Raw genomic sequence first — 18,209 nt, forward strand, 5'->3', positions numbered from 1 at the left:
TATTTGATAGTTTTATACAGCATATGTTGCTTATATAGCATGTCGACTTTCTGAAAAATTTTACTATCCCAGGGATGAAAGGGCTGAAGAGAATCATTAAGGGTATTAAGTCAACTTCCTTACCTTCAGGCAACCTGTTGAGAACTCCTGCTAGTTTTAAAAACCTTCAGAGAAGGAGACTTTATATTCTCTCTTTGGATCCTTCAATAAGTTACTCTAGCATTATGCAGAAATTCTTTCTTATATAACTTAAATCACAGTTGCTACAACTTGAATCAGTAGCTTTTTCCTACATTTGTTAACGTGATCAACAAATGGCTACCATTTTTGGAAGAATGGAGGGAATTACCTCACTGTTTTTACTTTCATACATTTTTGTCCCACTAGATTTAGTAGACATATGCTTGGTCATCAACACTATGCTGCTGATTTAATTTTGCAGTGTGTTCCACTTCAGCAACAAGATGTTCTTCATCTCCTAGTTTTCACTTTGCTGTACACGTTGGGGCTCCTACTCTGAAACTTATGATGTTGAATGCTATCGTGATTATTTCTGATACTATAGTAGACAAGCGTTTTAAAGGCAAACGCCCTTGGGCTTGAGTCTCTGGCCTCAGAACTTGCTGTATGACCTAGGGGAATCTATTACTCTCTGAACTTCTATTTCTTCAGCTTTGAAAAGAGATGATTTGGTTAAGAACATTAATAGAATACAATATGTTATACGCATACAGGTCAAAAGTGGTATTGCCATATACTCTAGGGCCCTGGGTATTTCTTGTAATATACTGATTTAGAGACTGGAACAGAAAGCACAAACAAAGAAAGAGTAAACTGATCAAAATAGAACCCTACAAATTCCAGACATTAAGGATAGGATGGACCCACTCCTTGAGTGTAATCCTATAGAGTAGGGGTTCTTAATCTGAGGGCTAGGTGAAAACTCCAAGAGGTCCTCGAATCTCCCTAAAGTGTATGCATGTTTCTTGTACTGGGGTATTCAGCTCTTTTGTTTGTTTCTTCAGAGGAAAGGGTCCTTAAGAAAGCTATGATCCTCCAACTACTAACAATTCTGCTTTAAGATTTATTGCATGCCTTCAGAATGGTTTTACCTGAGGCAAAGTTGGTAAGGAAATATTGTTTGCCTTCAGTGTCTTCTTATTTGATTGACCAAGTACCTAGGGGTTTTATGCTACCCTCCAACTACATAGAGTTCTCCAGAGCATAAATAATTATGGGATTGTTCCTCCACAACAGTATCCCTTGTCACCTAGATATCTGCTCCCCTCATCATTAAATGTTATCTGACCTGAAATTTATTCCTTTATGGCATTGGAGGTGATTTGGTTGTTAATCTCTCTTGATTCAATTCATAATGCTAGGTGTGGATGATTCAGTGTTCCACCTTCCCAGTACTACTTGAGTTGTAATAGAGAACTCTTGGGGATTGACATGCCTCTCCCTCTGATGATAGATTAAGGCACCACTGAGAGTAGGTGGAGTGTAGGTTTCTAGACAGACATCCAACGGTGCTCCCCAAATAATCCTGTCTAATGACCGACTCTACCCACACACATAAAAGGCCAACTTTTCTCACATAACCTCCTATCTTTGACTCATCCTGCAGCTTGATGCAAGAACTTCAAAAGATTCTAACTTTAGTTACAGAATGATTTTTATGGCATAGGAAAAAAGAAAATTCTCTGTTTAGATGTCAGAGCTGAAAATAAAATGCACAGTGAACTAAGACCTGCCTAAATGTTACCAATGGTGATACTTTGATTACCTTACTCTCAATTTTGATGAGACATGTAAGCCCAAATTTTCTGTTAGAAGGCAGCTATGAAAGCTGTGATTTCTTGTCTCTTTGCATATTTGAACCATGTTTATCTTTATATCCTATAATCTAGGCAAAATTACATTCTCATTTTCCAATTCTGTGTCCAAATCTTCATTAGTTTTGTGACTTGACTTAATGTAATAATTAATGACTGTAACATAAGTGCCCACATCAGAATTAAGCAGTGAGTCTTCAGAGAAGTGCTGGGAAATGCCATGGAAACCACAATGATTTTATTCTTTCTAGAACAAGCAAGGTTGTGAGGGTGGGAAGCAGTGATCCTCAAAAAAGGCACCACTGAGGGTAGAAGTAGTAGTTCAGAAACTGTGTTCTGTATATGACAGACTCTCTTAAAGTGCTAGAAATCTCCATCGAGCTCCTGATTGGGTTCAGAAATACATATACACTCAAGGGCATAATACTGGTTCAAATGCAACAGAGGGGCAGCCTGGGTGGCTCAGGGGTTTAGCGCCTGCCTTCGGCCCAGGATGTGATCTTGGAGACCCAGGATTGAGTCCTGCGTTGGGTTCCATGCATGGGGCCTGCTTCTCCCTCTGCCTGTGTCTCTGCCCTTCTCTCTCTCTCTCTCTCTCTCTCTCTCTCTCTCTCTCTCTGTGTGTGTGTGTGTGTGTCTGTCTTTCATGAAGAAATAAATAAAATCTTTAAAAAAAAAACAAAAAAAACCCCAAATGCCACAGAGTTAGGATTTTACCCTTGTTTGGAGGAAAAAAAGGAACTGTGCAATGAAATACATGGCAGCTGGCACAACCAGTTGTCCTTGACTGTTTACCTGATTGGACTAGCAATAGCAACCAGATTTTCCTCCTTCTGGAGGTAACTTTCTACTGCATTAACATTCATCGGTGTTTGCTCTGAAGGTGATGGTGCAAAGAACAGAATACTGAGGAGGTAGCTCAGGGCATCAGGAACTCCACACTCCTTGCAACATTTACTGTATCCTCCAGGCTCACAGAACTGCCTCTACTAACTCCATCAGTCACTCTGAGTCTTGGTTTCCTCATCCATAACATGAGCTTGAACTAGAAAAGATTAGATGAAATCTGAGGCTCCCTATAGCTCTATCATACATCTATAACTCCAAATGGTCTCCTTTCCAAACGACAAAACTCCCTCTGGATGAAGAAATAAGAGTGAGCCCTTCATGTCCCTTAGGGCTTGAGAGTAAACAAGACAGGATTCTTAAGGTGCATATCTCACACTTCTTTTGGACCTTTGAATCTTTCTCTCACAACCTAACTATCCAACTCTTGGAAAAAGGAACCTGATTTTGGGGTGGGGCAGGGAAGATTGGACTACCTGTAGTTTAAGAGGCAACCTTGTATTCAACATGTAGTTTTCACAATAACAAATACTCAGTACTGAGCTCCCTATTGAGAAATTCCCCAATTGCAAATTAGATCGTTTATACCCTCTGATTCACTCAGCAGGAGTATCCATGAGATATTATTTTAGAATGTATTCATGAATTATGGGTTTATATACTTTTAGACAATTATAGAAAGATGGTTTGGCTGGGACAATTATTAACTAGATATGTAGGCTAAAGGAAATTACATGGTATATGTGAGCCAGCAGAGTCAAAGGGCTAGTCTGCTATTACTCATTACCTGAATTTTCTTACAGTGGGAAGCCAAAGGAAACTCAGAGGTCCTAATGAGCCTGTTCTGTTCAACTTATGTTGACATGGGCCTCTGCCTGGTCCACAGTGCTGCCTTTGAAAGCCTCTCTGGATGGCATTAATCCCAAAGTAAATATATATAATATCACCATGGCTCTTATGAGACATATGAATTACTTTAGCACATTCTCATAACACATAATCCAAGGGAAAGGCAATCCATTTTTAAAATGGGAAAAATAATTGTACATCCTCAAAGCTTAGCAGTCTCTCCAACAAGCCTATCCTTGCTTGTGGCATTTAAAATTACAAACCAACATCTGTACTGAAGAGAATACAACATTTATCACTGGATAGTCATTGAAAGACAATTAAGGACATATATAATTATGTAAAGTTCTACACATGATACACACTCAGAGCAAGGCCATCCATGTCTGAGTGATCATTCCTTTCAAAGGACAATAAAACAAATCTTTTATTTGATGTTTCATTTTAGTGGGTATATTTTGCTAAATTTGAGCATTTAGATGAAGGATAGAAAGCAATAAGTGAGGTGGGGATTATAGAAATACTATGGGGGTAGGGAATATGTCAGTTCAGAGATTTAGGAAGACTTGGATTCAAATCCAATCTTACTAAGTGACCATGAGAAGTCATTTAGCCTTTCTTTGATCTGCAGTTTTTCTGAGTTCCATATTCATACTAAATGTTCAATGAATGTCATAATAACCCTGATTTGGCTGTAGGATAAAAGGGAGTAAAGGGGGGAGATAGTTCTCTCTAGGCTCCCTAACTTATACACATGGACATTTCCTTATTCAGTACCTGTTACACTCAGGCTCCACTCACCTTTCATACTTAGTTTCAAGTAGATGGATATCCTCCTTGCCTTGAGTTTCCTCCCTTTGGGAGGCATTCAGCTCACAATAGAAGTGATAGTTGCATCTTCTTTCAGATAATAGCTCAGATCTCCTCTTTAGCGGCTTGTTAAGAGTAAACTGAGAAAAAAAGAGGAAAAAAAAGAGTAAACTGAGGAATTATGCTTGGTTTCAAATGGAACATCCTACCACCTGACCAGGGCTCCATTTTAACTCCAGCCTTTGCCACCAGAAACAGTGGCCAGTACTCTCCACCACTTACCACAATAGAAGTCTTAATGAAGTAAAATACTAACAAACACAACTTTTCTCTCTGCTGTTAGCAGATACAAAGTTACTTTGGTTATCTTACAACCATATTTGCAGTTCAAAAGCATTTGTTCCCTTTTTCTTACCAAAAGTAAGATAATCCCAAACAAAATGTTAAGAAAATTATTATATAGTACTTTTAGATACATAATGGCTAAAAAATTGCTATACAGTGACCATGGACAAGTCAGCTCTCATTATTCTAATGTACAGACTTAATAATATTTTATCTTCATGAATATTTGGGTGCATAAATAAATACTAGATATGAAATGACTTTAAAATTTAAAATGTAAAATGTGAACAGTATTAGTAGAGTCTTTGGTACTTTGAGATCTTTTTGGTGGTGTCCAATTTAGCCCTCTCCTATTCAACACCTTCAAAACATTTTTGTTCAGGAAATATCAAAGCATTTGGAAAAGTTTTAGCCACAGATTTATCAGTTGCTCTCCAAGTTGAATCCAATCCATATTTGGACTTAATTAACATGGGCCAACCATATGTGTACACATTTTTCTGAAGGGACCAGGCACAGATGGGAACAGATATTGTATTTTTGTCCTTCCCAGCTAGTATTGCTCAATGCATATGGGTATTTTCTGTGATGCCTTTATAATGTTTGGTAAACATGGACCTTCCTAGTCAGTCACTGGCATTTTAGTCAAGGGAGAGGAGCAGAACAGCCAATGGACCAGCAGTGATGTGATTCATCTCCTCCAAATACCAAGGTCAACAGTGAAAAACAGGTCTTATAGTTCCTTGAAATTAACTAAAAGGATAGAGTCTAACCATACAGCTTAGATCGGATGTGGGGTTTAGGTTCAGCCCTAGACAATATTGAAAAAATGATTTATTTCTGGTCCCCTAGCCACACTGTTCTGAGCCATGTTTTCCATCCAGCTTCATCCTTCCGTTTAATACTCTCAGTATCAAAGTGTGCTCTTGAGGATATTGGTAGGGAATCTGAGAATCCATCAACTCATATACACAAAGGAGGAAATGACTAACAGTACTTAAAACACTATTCTTTCCCTAGATTTGCATCTTAATAGTCATGGGAGCCTTTAGCTAAATGTCTGTTAGTTAATTATATATAGCAGCTAAGAGTTGGAAGGTGTTTGAGCAAGGATATGCATTGGGATCTTTCTGGAACTCCTAATAATTTACACACCCTGAATTTTCAATCTTTACTTATATGGGAAGCCTTTCTAGGTTCAGCCACATCTCTTCTTGCTTACAGATTAGGTGAATAGCTCAGGGCTAGAGTGAGTAGGACCCTTGTCTATGCTTTATATGATGAGTGAGTTCAAAGCAGTCATTTAATTACAAAGCTTTCAGAAGATGAGTTAAAAAATTTCATTCCTCGCCTGCCTTGCCAAAGTTGGACCAATTATTTTTGTTCTTCATAGATTAAGATTCTTTTGTGCGTACCTCAGGTTTTGATTCAGGAGCATCAAATGATTTTTTTTTGCATCAAATGATTATTACAAGTCTAACTTCCCTGATACACCCAAAGGGCCCTCTCAGCACCTAAGTCTGTAAGAGTAGGTTATCTTTTCTACCCAACCCGTGTGAACATTTATCTAGGCTGCAAGAAGGTAATTAAAAGCCTTATACTTAATTCAGTTCAGTTATGTCTGATTGATATAATCTGGAAAGATCCTTTAAATGAGGATTTGGAAACAATTTTAAGAACTTAAAGAATAAATGCACAACTCTTGGGATATATTCCATTAAAAGAATATGTATATATATTAATATATGTTATATTAATATATATTATCTATTAATATACATTATCACATAATACATAAATAACAAATTAATATTAAAATATGACTCCTTCAAGAGAGAAACTGTTATTTCAAGTGTCTGATATGCGCAGTGTCCAATAAACACTTGTCAAAAATTGCTTAATGGATGTGCTAGATTATAACTTAGGTGGAGTTCTGTTTAAAAATAATTCCTTCTCACTGAGAACCTAGAGGTGGTCCTACTCTGTGCTCTGTCCTCCTTCCATGAGTCTTTTAGAATTTATAGCTGAGGTTCATCCATCCAATGCATGTACAGCTACCTCCCCAACTTCCTGTGAAATTTCTCAATGGCTGATTTTCTAGTCCAAAGACTAGGAATAGGAACCTGATACACTGCCACTGCCCTGACTTGAGTTCCATTGCCTACCTTTGCACATTTATACATTTTAATAAGCATGGATTTGGTTTCCTCTCTGCTGCACCTGGAAGCTGTCCTCTTACCTTTCTTAGAAGCTATCCCAATCTCCTGGCCACACCCACCATATTTTTTAAAAAGATTTATTTATTTATTTGAGAGAGAGAGAAAGAGAGAAATGGAGAGGGGCAGAGGGAGAAGGAGGAGAAAGAGAATATCAAGCAGACTCCCCATGGAACATAGAGCCCAACGTGGTGCTCAAGCCCATGACCCTGAGATCATGACCTGAGCTGAAATCAAGAGTTGGACACTTAACCATCTGACCCATCCAGGTGCCCCCACACCCACCATATTCTTGGTTGCTAGTGGACTAATCTTGGTTTCATTGCCATGACTTTACCAGCATGTCTCTCTATTATGACTGAAGATCATGATTAACACCTCTTCTCACAACCCTTGGTACAATCACGTAGAACCCTACTTGGGCCTAACTGTCCTGCCCTGGTTTTAAGGAGAAAATAATATTTTCCAAAGACAGTGCTAACATTACTGAAAATTGCAGACTTATTTATCAATCTTTCTATTTCCCTTTTAAAATTTTCTCCTTTTAATCTATAATGTTGACAGTAATTAATTAAGTCATCCATTGAGACACACTGAAGGAGTGCTCCTTAAAATGTGCTCCAGGACACCAGGATCAGTATTACCTGGGCTACTTATCAAGAGTGCCTGAGAACCTACATTTAGATGCCCTTCAGATGACACTTATGCCCATCAGAATTTAAAACCCACAATGATAAAGAGTATCTTGATCAGATAACCAGTGTCTTTTTATCTACTGATTCCCTAACTCTTCCTTCCCCTCTCCCCATCTGTGGGTTGTATTAATGATGTACTTTTAACTTGACTTCTAACTTGCCCCCAGGCTACTTTCACTTAAGGTCTAGGTGGCTTCAGATGACACTCTTGACTGATACTTGATTAATTCTGTCAAACCTCCCTGGCAGGGCAGCCCGGGTGGCTCAGCGGTTTAGCGCCAACTCTAGCCCAGGGCCTGATCCTGGAGTCCCAGGATCGAGTGCCATGTCAGGTTCCCTGCACGGAGCCTGCTTCTCTCTCTACCTGTGTCTCTGCCTCTCTCTCTCTCTCTCTCTCTCTCTGTGTGTGTGTGTGTCTCTCATGAATAAATAAATAAAATATTTTAAAAATCTCCCTGGAATTAGAAAGTCACGTGGTTCTGAAATTTCAAAGTACAACTGAGAGGAGAGATTCAACAAATCTACATTGTATCATAAGGCTATCCTTATGTTCTTGGGGAAAAGAATGGATTGTGTTCTAGGATGTTGGATGACAAAGCCCAATGGGGGCAATAAATATGTCACTTATATAACCAGATAGCCAAAAAGTTCCTATTTTAAGAATGATTATTACTTGCATTTAAACTTTTCATTATATTCAAGAGTGCAAATTCACCTATAAGAAGAAATCCTTTGAGCTGGTCACCTTCACTTACACTTTAGAATCATAAAAATTTTGAACAGGATAGGGTTGTGGATGGTGAAAGAGGCCAGAGATTTAGTCAAGGTCAAATAGTTCTTTATGCGTAAGCTGGGTCTCTACCATGTAGGTCCCTGGATTCCCAGTCAATGGCACTTTTACTCTGTGAAGCTACCAGGAGAGGCTAGAGGACTTTTTATTTTTTTATTTTTTTCTTAGATTTTCTTTTTTTTTTAAGATTTTATTATTCATGATAGACACAGAGGCAGGAGAGGCAGAGACACAGGCAGAGGGAGAAGCAGGCTACCTGCAAGGAGCCTGACATGGGACTCGATCCCGGGACTCCAGGATCACGCCCTGGGCTGAAGGCAGGCGCTAAACCACTGAGCCACCCAGAGATCCCCTAGAGGACTTTTTTTTTTTTTAGGATTTCATTTATTTATTCATGAGAGACACAGCAAGAGAGAGGCAGAGACATAGGAAGAGAGAGAAGCAGGCTCCATGCAGGGAGCCTGATATGGGACTTGATCCTGTGACTCCAGGATCCACCCTAGGCCAAAGGCAGGTACTAAACTGCTGAGCCACCCAGGAGTCCCCCCTAGAGGACTTTTTAAAAGAACAGATCATGGGATCCCTGGGTGGCTCAGAGGTTTAGCACCTGCCTTTGACCCAAGGTGTGATCCTGGAGTCCCCAGGATCAAATCCCACATTGGGCTCCCTGCATGGGGCCTGCTTCTTCCTCTGCCTGTGTCTCTGCCTCTTTGTGTGTGTGTGTCTCTCATGAATAAATAGATTTTAAAAATCTTTTAAAAAATTAAAAAAAATTAAAAAGAACAGATCATGAAAAGTCTGAATTCCTGAAGAAAAATGAAAGGGATAGCCCTGAGCAGGTATAAGGCAACTGAGGTGTCTACAACCCAATCTGCTCACTTTGTAGACAAAAGAGGATGATAAACTAGTAAGATTTTTTTTTCTAAGGAGAAAATGTAGTAGAGTGGAAAATAATAAATGGATCTGACATCAATTGAAGTTGGGTTCAAATCTAACTTTGGTCACTTAATGGTTTTGTGACTTTGGAAAAATGGCTTAACATCTGAGCTTCAATGTACTGATCTCAAAAACAAAAAGAACACTGCCTTGTGTGATGGTATTCCATGACTGCAAAATACTAAGAATGCTTGACCTACAGCAGGTGCTCAGAGAATTATGATTGTTAACACTATGATTGTCATCACTTAAATTTTAATTTTTCCTTATTAAGTATTTTAATGCTAAAAAAAAAAATAACTTCACCATAGGTCCCGTCCCCTCAACTGAGTTTTGCAGTGTGTTACATAGAGTGTGCTAAATGTGGTCCCTAACAGAGGAATAATGGTAATATACCAGAGACTCTCTTGCTTCTCCTGAAAAACACAAAAGCATCCCTTAGTCCTTCCTCTTCAAGAAAGACAGACTACTTACTGTAACCATTAGAATCAACTCTCCCAAAAAAGCACACTGGCAATGGCAATCTTTGCTTCAGGCAAGTAGATCACTCATTAAAATTTTTATTTCTACCTGAAAATTCATTTTCTCTTCAAATGGCTTTTTTCTCCTCCAGAATCTTTCACTGGGAATGAACTAACTTCTAACACTGAGTTCCTTATGAACCAGTAGTAGCTTCCTGAGTCAAGGAGCTTTCTGTCCACCACAACAATGGAAAGTTAAATGATTAATTTGCATCTTTCTAGCAATGTGAGAAGAGTCCTGGCTGTGGACCCAGCAGTCTGTTCAAGGACAGGTGGACTAGGCTTCCTGACGTTCCTTCAGCTTCATTTGCCGCCTTTCTAGTAAGAATCTGCAAACAATTTACAGAAGGGGCAAACAAAGTTTGCTGGCTTCCTTTGCCTGTCTTGTAATTTGGCAATATCCTCTGGGCTCAGATGACCAGGTTCCTCTCTTCTAAATCGTTAGTCCTTTCCCATTTCCGCAGAACAAAAGCCTGAAATTCTCCCATAGAGCTCTAGGATGCAGATTCATTCATTTGTTCAACAAATATTTACTGAATATCGACTCTGTGCCAAATACTGTTTTAGATAGTAAAAACGAGAGTCCCAGACCTTTTGGATCTTGCACTGTAATAGGGGAGAAATATCTATAAAGGTAACTGAAACAGTTTACAATGTCTACATCTATTAATCATTTAAACTTCCAGTAAGATATAAATCCAAGAGCCAGTTCTATGGGCAAGGTGAACTGAACGGGAGAATAATAAGGAAGGGAAATGAGATTTTGGGAGACTAACTTCCTGTGCTTTATTTATTTATTTATTTATTTATTTATTTTTGCCTTTAAAATAGAAATGGTTGCTCAGCCTTCTTACTCACAGGCCCCTATAAGGCAACTATATTCTTTACCTAGTGCAAACAGGAGCAGGGGTACCCTGAATACATGTATATCAAGTGCAGTGACAGTGGGGGAATGTGTAATAATGCTTCAGGAAATGAGTTTTTTAACAAAAAATCAAATGGAACATGGGTGGCCTCAGCTCAGCGCCTTCAGGTGCAATGGCCTTCATATTTTAGATCATGGCGAAGAGGAGAGCATATCTGATATGCTTTAGGTGGTATCTGCCAGCAAAAAGTCTGAGTTTCAATTAAAATATTTAATTCTGTAAGACCCACCAAAAATAGATGGAAAGCCAGAATAGAGGAGATAAAACCTGTTCATGTTTTCGTATAATGTTGTGTCAGTTTTCTCTGGTACAATTTCTACATCTCAGTAGAGATAAAATAATACCAAGCTAATCCCCACCCCCAACTCACATTTTTAAAAATAAAAAATAGCTTAAAAATAAAAGCAGTGCAGTAGTAGTTCCTTTTGAAGGCTCTTGCCAGGGAAGAGAGCACAAGGGAAGTTCTGGAGTGATGGATATATTCTAAATCTGGATTTGGGCGATTTTTAGATGGGTGGATAAAGACGTAAAAAGTCATTATGCTGTAACTTAAGATTTGTATGTTTTTACTGTGTTTAATATATACTCCAATAAAGAAGGAAAACGTAAGTAGAGGGCAAGTCTGAATTTTAGGCCTGCAGATGTGTGGTAAACAAGACACCAGAAATGATGGGCCCTGTGACCCATGAAGGAATTGGTTAGGTCTTTACAGTCTCTTCCCATTTGCTCAGCTAATGACAGGATTTAGCCAACTAGGAACTGTTAACTTTTCTCCTTGTATAGGTGCCCACTGGGTTCTAACACAAAACCTATCTAGGAAGGAAATTAGAAAAACAAATGAGGATGAAGGAAAATACTGGTTGAATTCTCAGATGAGACAAAATTCGGAAATAGATTCATGCTTGTTGGGAATTTCTCTCAATGGGGTTTTCCATACTGTTCACAGTATTGACCCTAAGAATTCTGGGTCTCTGCAGGATTGTGAGATCTTCCACAAAGGCAGAAATAACTGTATGTGAGGCCTCTTCTTCCTAAATAAATGTGAAAAGTTCACTTCAGAAAAGAATCATATTCAGCAAGCCTATGGTTAAGAATATGAAGATTAGGCTATTTCCAACAGCAAATGGAATACAGTTGAATTATATGTTGCATATTTTTAAAATCTACATTCATTTCTACTATTCTTATTTTCTAACTTCTCAAAAGTAAACTTTTCAAAATTTTCAGAGTTTCTGATTTTGATTCACTTAAATTATGTACATGCCCCTGTTTTTGTATGATGAACATAGTTTTGTTTGATGAAAATATTTCCATTTTAAAAATAGGAGAGAATATATAGATCATCATTGTGTTAATAACAAATCCTGCTGAAGTCTTTTCCCCTTAATAAAGTGCCAGGTTTTTAGAAATTTTTATTTTGATTATTTTACTCAATCCTTAAAGAGTTCATGCTCAGTATTATTATTTTCCAAAAATAAAGTGTTCATGATGTAGAAAAAATGAAATATCTATATCTACATTTATATATATATCTCTAAATGAACTCTACAATTGACAAAAATTACATTTCCTGTCTAAAATGCTATTTTTAAGTCAGTTGTTTAGAACTCAAAACTATTTTTTTCCTTTAGAAAACATGGTATTTGTGTTTTCAGAACAGCCCACAGAAGCTAGGTAATTTGTTTAGCAATGAAGGTGAAATACTGGATGTTTATGGCAAAATTTTAATAATAATAAAATAAAGCAAAGGATTACTGAATAAAACAAAATTTTATAATTTTACCTTTCAACTATTATTTGAAAACAGGCATGTTTAATTACGTGAAGATGGGCATCTTCAAATAACTTAAACTTGTCAACACAGATAACAGAAAATAAAGAGTAAAAACAAAATATGAATTATACCACCAAACTGAAATACCTACTTTTAACATAGTGCTGTGTTTATTTCCAAGACTGAACATATCTCTACATAATTGAGATTATAATGCACTGTTTTGTATCCTGCTTTTCCCAATCATTCTTGTAGTTTAACAATTTTGAAGATAGTTGGCATAGATTCTTCACCTAATCTTACTTCAAATCCCAAACATTCTTCCTTTAATATAAGTGCGCCACGACTTTTTGTTTTGTCTTGGTTTGCATGGAATGTATAAAATGAAGCAGAGAAAGGAAGGAGAAGGGAACCAGGAGAGGAGAGCAAGAATAAGCATGACAGTAAGAGGAGTGTAGGTGAGGATTCTATGCATATAAAAGATGTCTGAGAGAAAATGAACAGAATTTGGAGCAGCGAACTTTAGAATAACAGGGATGCTCATATTAGAGCAAAATGGGAATAAGCATCATTTTATCCTACTCCATCATTTGATAAGGAGATGAATGTTTATTAAGTTTAAGGTCTTACTGAGGGGACAGAGTGTTTTAGGCGATACTGGGAAGGGAACCCAGATCTGCCAATTCTCAATTTCCTTCCTCACATTTCTGAGGTATAGAAAAATTGAAGAAGAAGAGGTGTACACTAGCTCTTTGAGGAATAAACAACCAAGTGGTGGAAGAGAGATAGCAGCTCAATCAATATCCTGGTCCAAGGCATGGTCAGAGCTGACTGGAGTTCTGAAAAGTTAAGGAAAGAGAAAAGGAGGAGCAGAGTAGCCTTTCTTTGGTGTGGAGAGGTGAAGACTATGTATTTGCTACCATCCTTAAATGTTTTTCTTCAACTCAAGCATGACTTGCTTTAGATTTGTCAAAATTCTAGAATAAGTGCTACAATATATCATTAACCTATCCATGTGGATTAGCAAATGAAGAGGTAAGGATTTGGCCATCTGATGGAAAGAGAACCAATGCTCATCACAACCAATTATGCTTATCACATCATTTATTGTCCTTAAAGCAAAGTCCACATGTCCCAAAGTATAACCCTAAAATAGTATAAACTTTATGTCTTTTGGACATCAGTGTGGATAAGAACCCACTATTGTCATATTACACTATTTTCCAGTGTTCTTGCTGATTCTAGAATAAACTTGAGATCACTGAGGCTGGGAAATGGGAAATAGAGAGTAGGAGTTATAATGAAATTCTATAATATTCGTAAAATTTACCAATGACTACTTGTTCACTTGAAAAATAGAAAGCATTGCCCTGAGTGGAGCTTAGATTTCATTATTTGAATGAGTGTCACTTTGTTTAATGCCAAATATCCTGTTGGTTTGTTTCTCGAGAATCAGACCTCGCAGATCTAAAACTTGTTTTTAATTTCTTTTTCCTTGCTAAGACTCACCTTGACCTTATCCTGTCCCATGGACTTGAAGAATTTTCCAATGGATGTCCAGACTTGTACAATGCAGCTGGAGAGTTGTAAGTCCCCACTGCTGAAATGACTGCCTGCTTGTTTTAACCGATGACCTGGTTCTTTTAGTATGTCATTATGAAGAAAGGACCCATAAGACTCATTCTCTACCTATTAGCAACTCCCAAGGCCCTAATGGAAGGACAAGCAAGTGTGCATGTCTCAGACACAGACAATCTTTCAAGTAAAATGCCAAATAACTCGCCCTTCCTCAAAAAGCAAACCTGATTTAATAGCTTTTATTTGAAATGAAAATGTGTCCTGGGAAAATTAAGATTATTAGTCATTCAATCTCTAAAATGAGTCACACTCTCATCAGAAAATTGTATTTCTGTCTCATGCTCATTAGACCACCACCCCAAAGGAACTTTGGCAGGAAGGGATAATTGATTTGAGGACAGGATTCAGGGACCTTAGCCAAAAGAGGATGCAAGAACAGGGGGCCAGAGATGATATGGAAGAAAAGGCATTTCCCTTAGATGGGCAGTGAATCCACAAAGGCTAGAGAAATGCTATCTACTTTGTCCCCTTTATGCCTTAGCCCTAATGTCACTGAAATCTTTGACACGTGCCAGAAGTTGTTGATGCCTCCAAGGTAATGGGATTTTTAGGCAATAGACATGAAATTTTTTCTGGCTTGCTCTGTCACTTTCTCTGTTTGTAAAGTGCAGAGAATAATAAGGCGACTGACCTACAGGGATGTTAGGAGATTTAATGAGGCAAGGGCAAGGAAATACTTTTAACTTCTTGGTTTAGAAAAATAATAAAAATAAAAAGACATGTCAACTATTATTAAAAAAGAGGCAGTGACAGGGTTTCCTTCTGATCACTTAAAATCATTGTAGATTTCCCTTGAAACTCCCTATAGAAATAAACAAAATAATGAAATGTCTTTGTTTTAAGAAGTTGTCAGGGATAAAATGAGAATTTCTGATTTACAATAGGCTTTATGTATTTATTTTTTTCCCTATTGCCCCTTCTCTTGAGAAGAAGTTGAGAAAAACATTTTCTTATATAATGGTTCTTTGTGTCTTCTCTACTGCTTCAAACTCTCTCCTGCCTCAACCCAACACTTACTTTCTCTGTAAAACAGCAAGCATGGCTGTCATCTGAGGCTCCTCCAAGACTTAAAAAGCTCCAATTAGTAAATACGCTTGGCCCTTGCAGGCCCTTGAAGTAATGAAATCAAAGCAGCAGCAAAGCATTTACCACTAACTTTAAATGGAAAGGGTGGGAATTATCCCTTTCTTTTTCATCCTCATATTACTTACTTCTTCCTTCCCCATCTCTTTGCCTCTTCTGTCTGCCCCAGTCCAGGACTTCAGTATGGCTGGAAATAACTGCTATTGTGGTGACCAGTAAGAAGCTGGCCAGATAAGGATATAGGATTACAAGGATATGGGGATATAAGGTTCTCGCATTTGTTGGAACCCCCCCCCCCAAAAAAAAGACCCAACAAGTACTCATATAGTGTTGCAGTACAAAAGACAGAGTTGGCCATTCTCTTTGTGGAACACCAATGCTTGTACAGGGTCCTCTTTGCAATTCCTTGCTTTCCATGTTTTATTTTTGGCTTTGAATAGAAAAGGTGGCTCAAAGAAAGAGGAAAGTAGATTCCAATTAACTCTGTCATTGATTTCTGGGTAGCTTTGGTGAGTCACTCTCTTGCAGTAAACAAGAATCCATAAACTTAATAAATATGCTGAAGTTACTGGCCAGCCAAGAACTCACATAATATCCCTTGTCCTTCTCATTTTTATTTTAGAGTTCAAATATTACAAAGAAGGGAGAGAAATGATGCCTGAAGGAACAGCAGTCTTCATTTCTGGGGTGCAAAGAGATCCAGAAGCACTTAACAGATAATGACCCAGTTAGCAGGAGCTTGGAAACCAAGAGCTAACTCTTGTTTACTAAACTGATAGCAGTCTTACTCTGCATGGTTCAAGAGTCATATAATAATATGACCTTACATAATGGAGAGTATGTTTTACTCCATATTAAACATTGTGATGAGGGGGCCAATGAGCAAGATACTAGCACAAATGAATATTCTTGATTTGTATTATTCTACAGCTTCCTTTTAGGTTACCTGCCTACACCTTTCCCACTTGGTAAAATAACAGGATTGACCATATGAACTTTAACATAAGTTTTTTGAAAACAAAGCTAATATATCCTAGAGAAGGGGCCAAGCTTGCAATTGGAGTGTTTTAGGTAGGACTGTGATGAATTTAATAAAAAAAAAAGAATGCTTTTTCATTTGAAATACTACGACTGGTGCCATGAATTGGATTATTTTGCTGGATAGTCACAGACACAGCTCTTTCAAGTAAAGACAACCTTCAAATGATTTTTCTGTTTATTTACTTATTTTTCAGAAAGATTTAGTAAATAAAGAGGGCAGAAGAAAATAGACTTTATAGATTCCATTCTCCCATTACACAGAAAAAAATCATTCAGAAATAGCTTGCTCTTTTCAATTTCTTTGGTTCTAATAATATGTAGTTGTCATGATGATTGTAGCTCTTTTACTAAAAATGCTTTTAAATTGATTATGTGTCTGCTTTAGATGGTTTCCTTGTTTGTTCTTTACATGGCTAAACTTTCAAGCTTTCTTGGAAAGATGCATTAATTTTTCACTATGATTTGTTTACTACAGTTGGGTATACAATGAATGACCTGATATTTGAGTGGTTAAGCGATGGTCCAGTTCAAGTTGCTGAAGGACTGACCCTGCCTCAGTTTATTTTGAAAGAAGAGAAGGAACTTGGCTATTGCACAAAGCACTATAACACTGGTAAGTTTACTGTCAGCTGCTACACCCAAGTGGGCTCTATCTGCAGCGTGAGGTATATATCACATCACCTTAACTGCTATATCTTTACCAAGAAAATGGAGCTACAAGGCACAGACCTTGGCTCAATACCCCCTTTACAGATAAGATACCTGTAACCTCTGGAATAAGTCAGTGAACACAATAGAGAATTTCTCCCAAAATGGAGAGAGAAAGAAAAAGATTTGGGATTCTTTTGCTGTTCCCTTGCTGACCATCTGCTGTCAAATGAGTCCAAGGAAATGTATGTGAAATCTTCTATATAGTGCTGGAAATGTGTAAATTCTGGCCTGTTCCTGTATCCACTCTTGACATTGGATCCTCAGATCAGTTTGTATTCTCTGACTTAGTGGAAGAGAAGAATAACCACATAGATCTTTGTAAACCCAGAAATTCAGTTGCTGTGCTCTTCAGTCCTGCAGTGATAAGAATTTGGATGAAAACCAGCTGGTGGGAATTCAGCTGGCTCTAAAGTCACGCACTGTCAGTAGTGCTGATAGACACGCAGGCCAGAGGGAGAATATGAGGTGGTAGTAACTAGTGGGCATATGTTGTTACCTGGAAGATCATGCCTGCCCAGTAAAGTTGATGGATTTTCCTATGAATGTCCCAGTCTTTGATATCACACAAGCTGATCATAGAGAGGCAAACTAGTACGATGGTTTATTCAGAGACTGCTCCAGGTCCTTTGCTAAATAGAATGTTGATGAACACTTACTCCTATAGTCAACAGTGCTTCTTATGAAGTGACCAAAATCTGATTCTGATGTATTTTTCCTGACCAAGAGGAATCCAACCCTATCTCTCATAATTTGTGTAGACTAAGCCAAATTACCTTCTAGGATTCTGTCTCTAAACCAATTAAAGAGGAAGAAAAGTGGCAAGACACATCTGTCTCATAATAGTATGTCAGAGGTTTTAATATCTTTGAATGCACTCTTTTTTTTATAAGTAATGTAACATTGTAAACAGATTTTAGGAATATTCTAAATGTCCTCAAGCAATTACCCAGAAAGCTAGGAAACTGTTACGATGATTAGATTATATGCATGGCATATACAAATGTACATTTTTCTCTTATTATGGATAGCACAAAGATAGATACACAATTATCCAAATATTTGGAGAGCCCCATGTGAACTTTACTATTTTCAACTGTTACATATTATGTGTTATATACTATATACTATACATATATGCTGCATGTTACTTATTGTATATTACAATATTATATATTACAACCTCACAAAATGTG

At 37.7% G+C, this 18,209-nt stretch overlaps 1 protein-coding gene across 2 annotated transcripts in view; it reads left to right on the plus strand.

The window, feature by feature from the left end:
- The window catches only part of GLRA2 (glycine receptor alpha 2), a 173,943-nt gene that overhangs the window by 56,987 nt on the left and 98,747 nt on the right, over window positions 1-18,209 (plus strand). For both annotated transcript variants that reach the window (XM_055338563.1, XM_055338564.1), the window contains exons 5-6: window positions 14,047-14,129; window positions 16,781-16,918. In XM_055338563.1, coding sequence (XP_055194538.1) covers window positions 14,047-14,129; window positions 16,781-16,918 — 221 coding nt within the window. The remainder of the gene's footprint in view (window positions 1-14,046; window positions 14,130-16,780; window positions 16,919-18,209) is intronic.

Source organism: Nyctereutes procyonoides, unplaced genomic scaffold, assembly GCF_905146905.1.
Source record: "Nyctereutes procyonoides isolate TBG_1078 unplaced genomic scaffold, NYPRO_anot_genome, whole genome shotgun sequence".
NCBI lineage: Eukaryota > Metazoa > Chordata > Mammalia > Carnivora > Canidae > Nyctereutes > Nyctereutes procyonoides.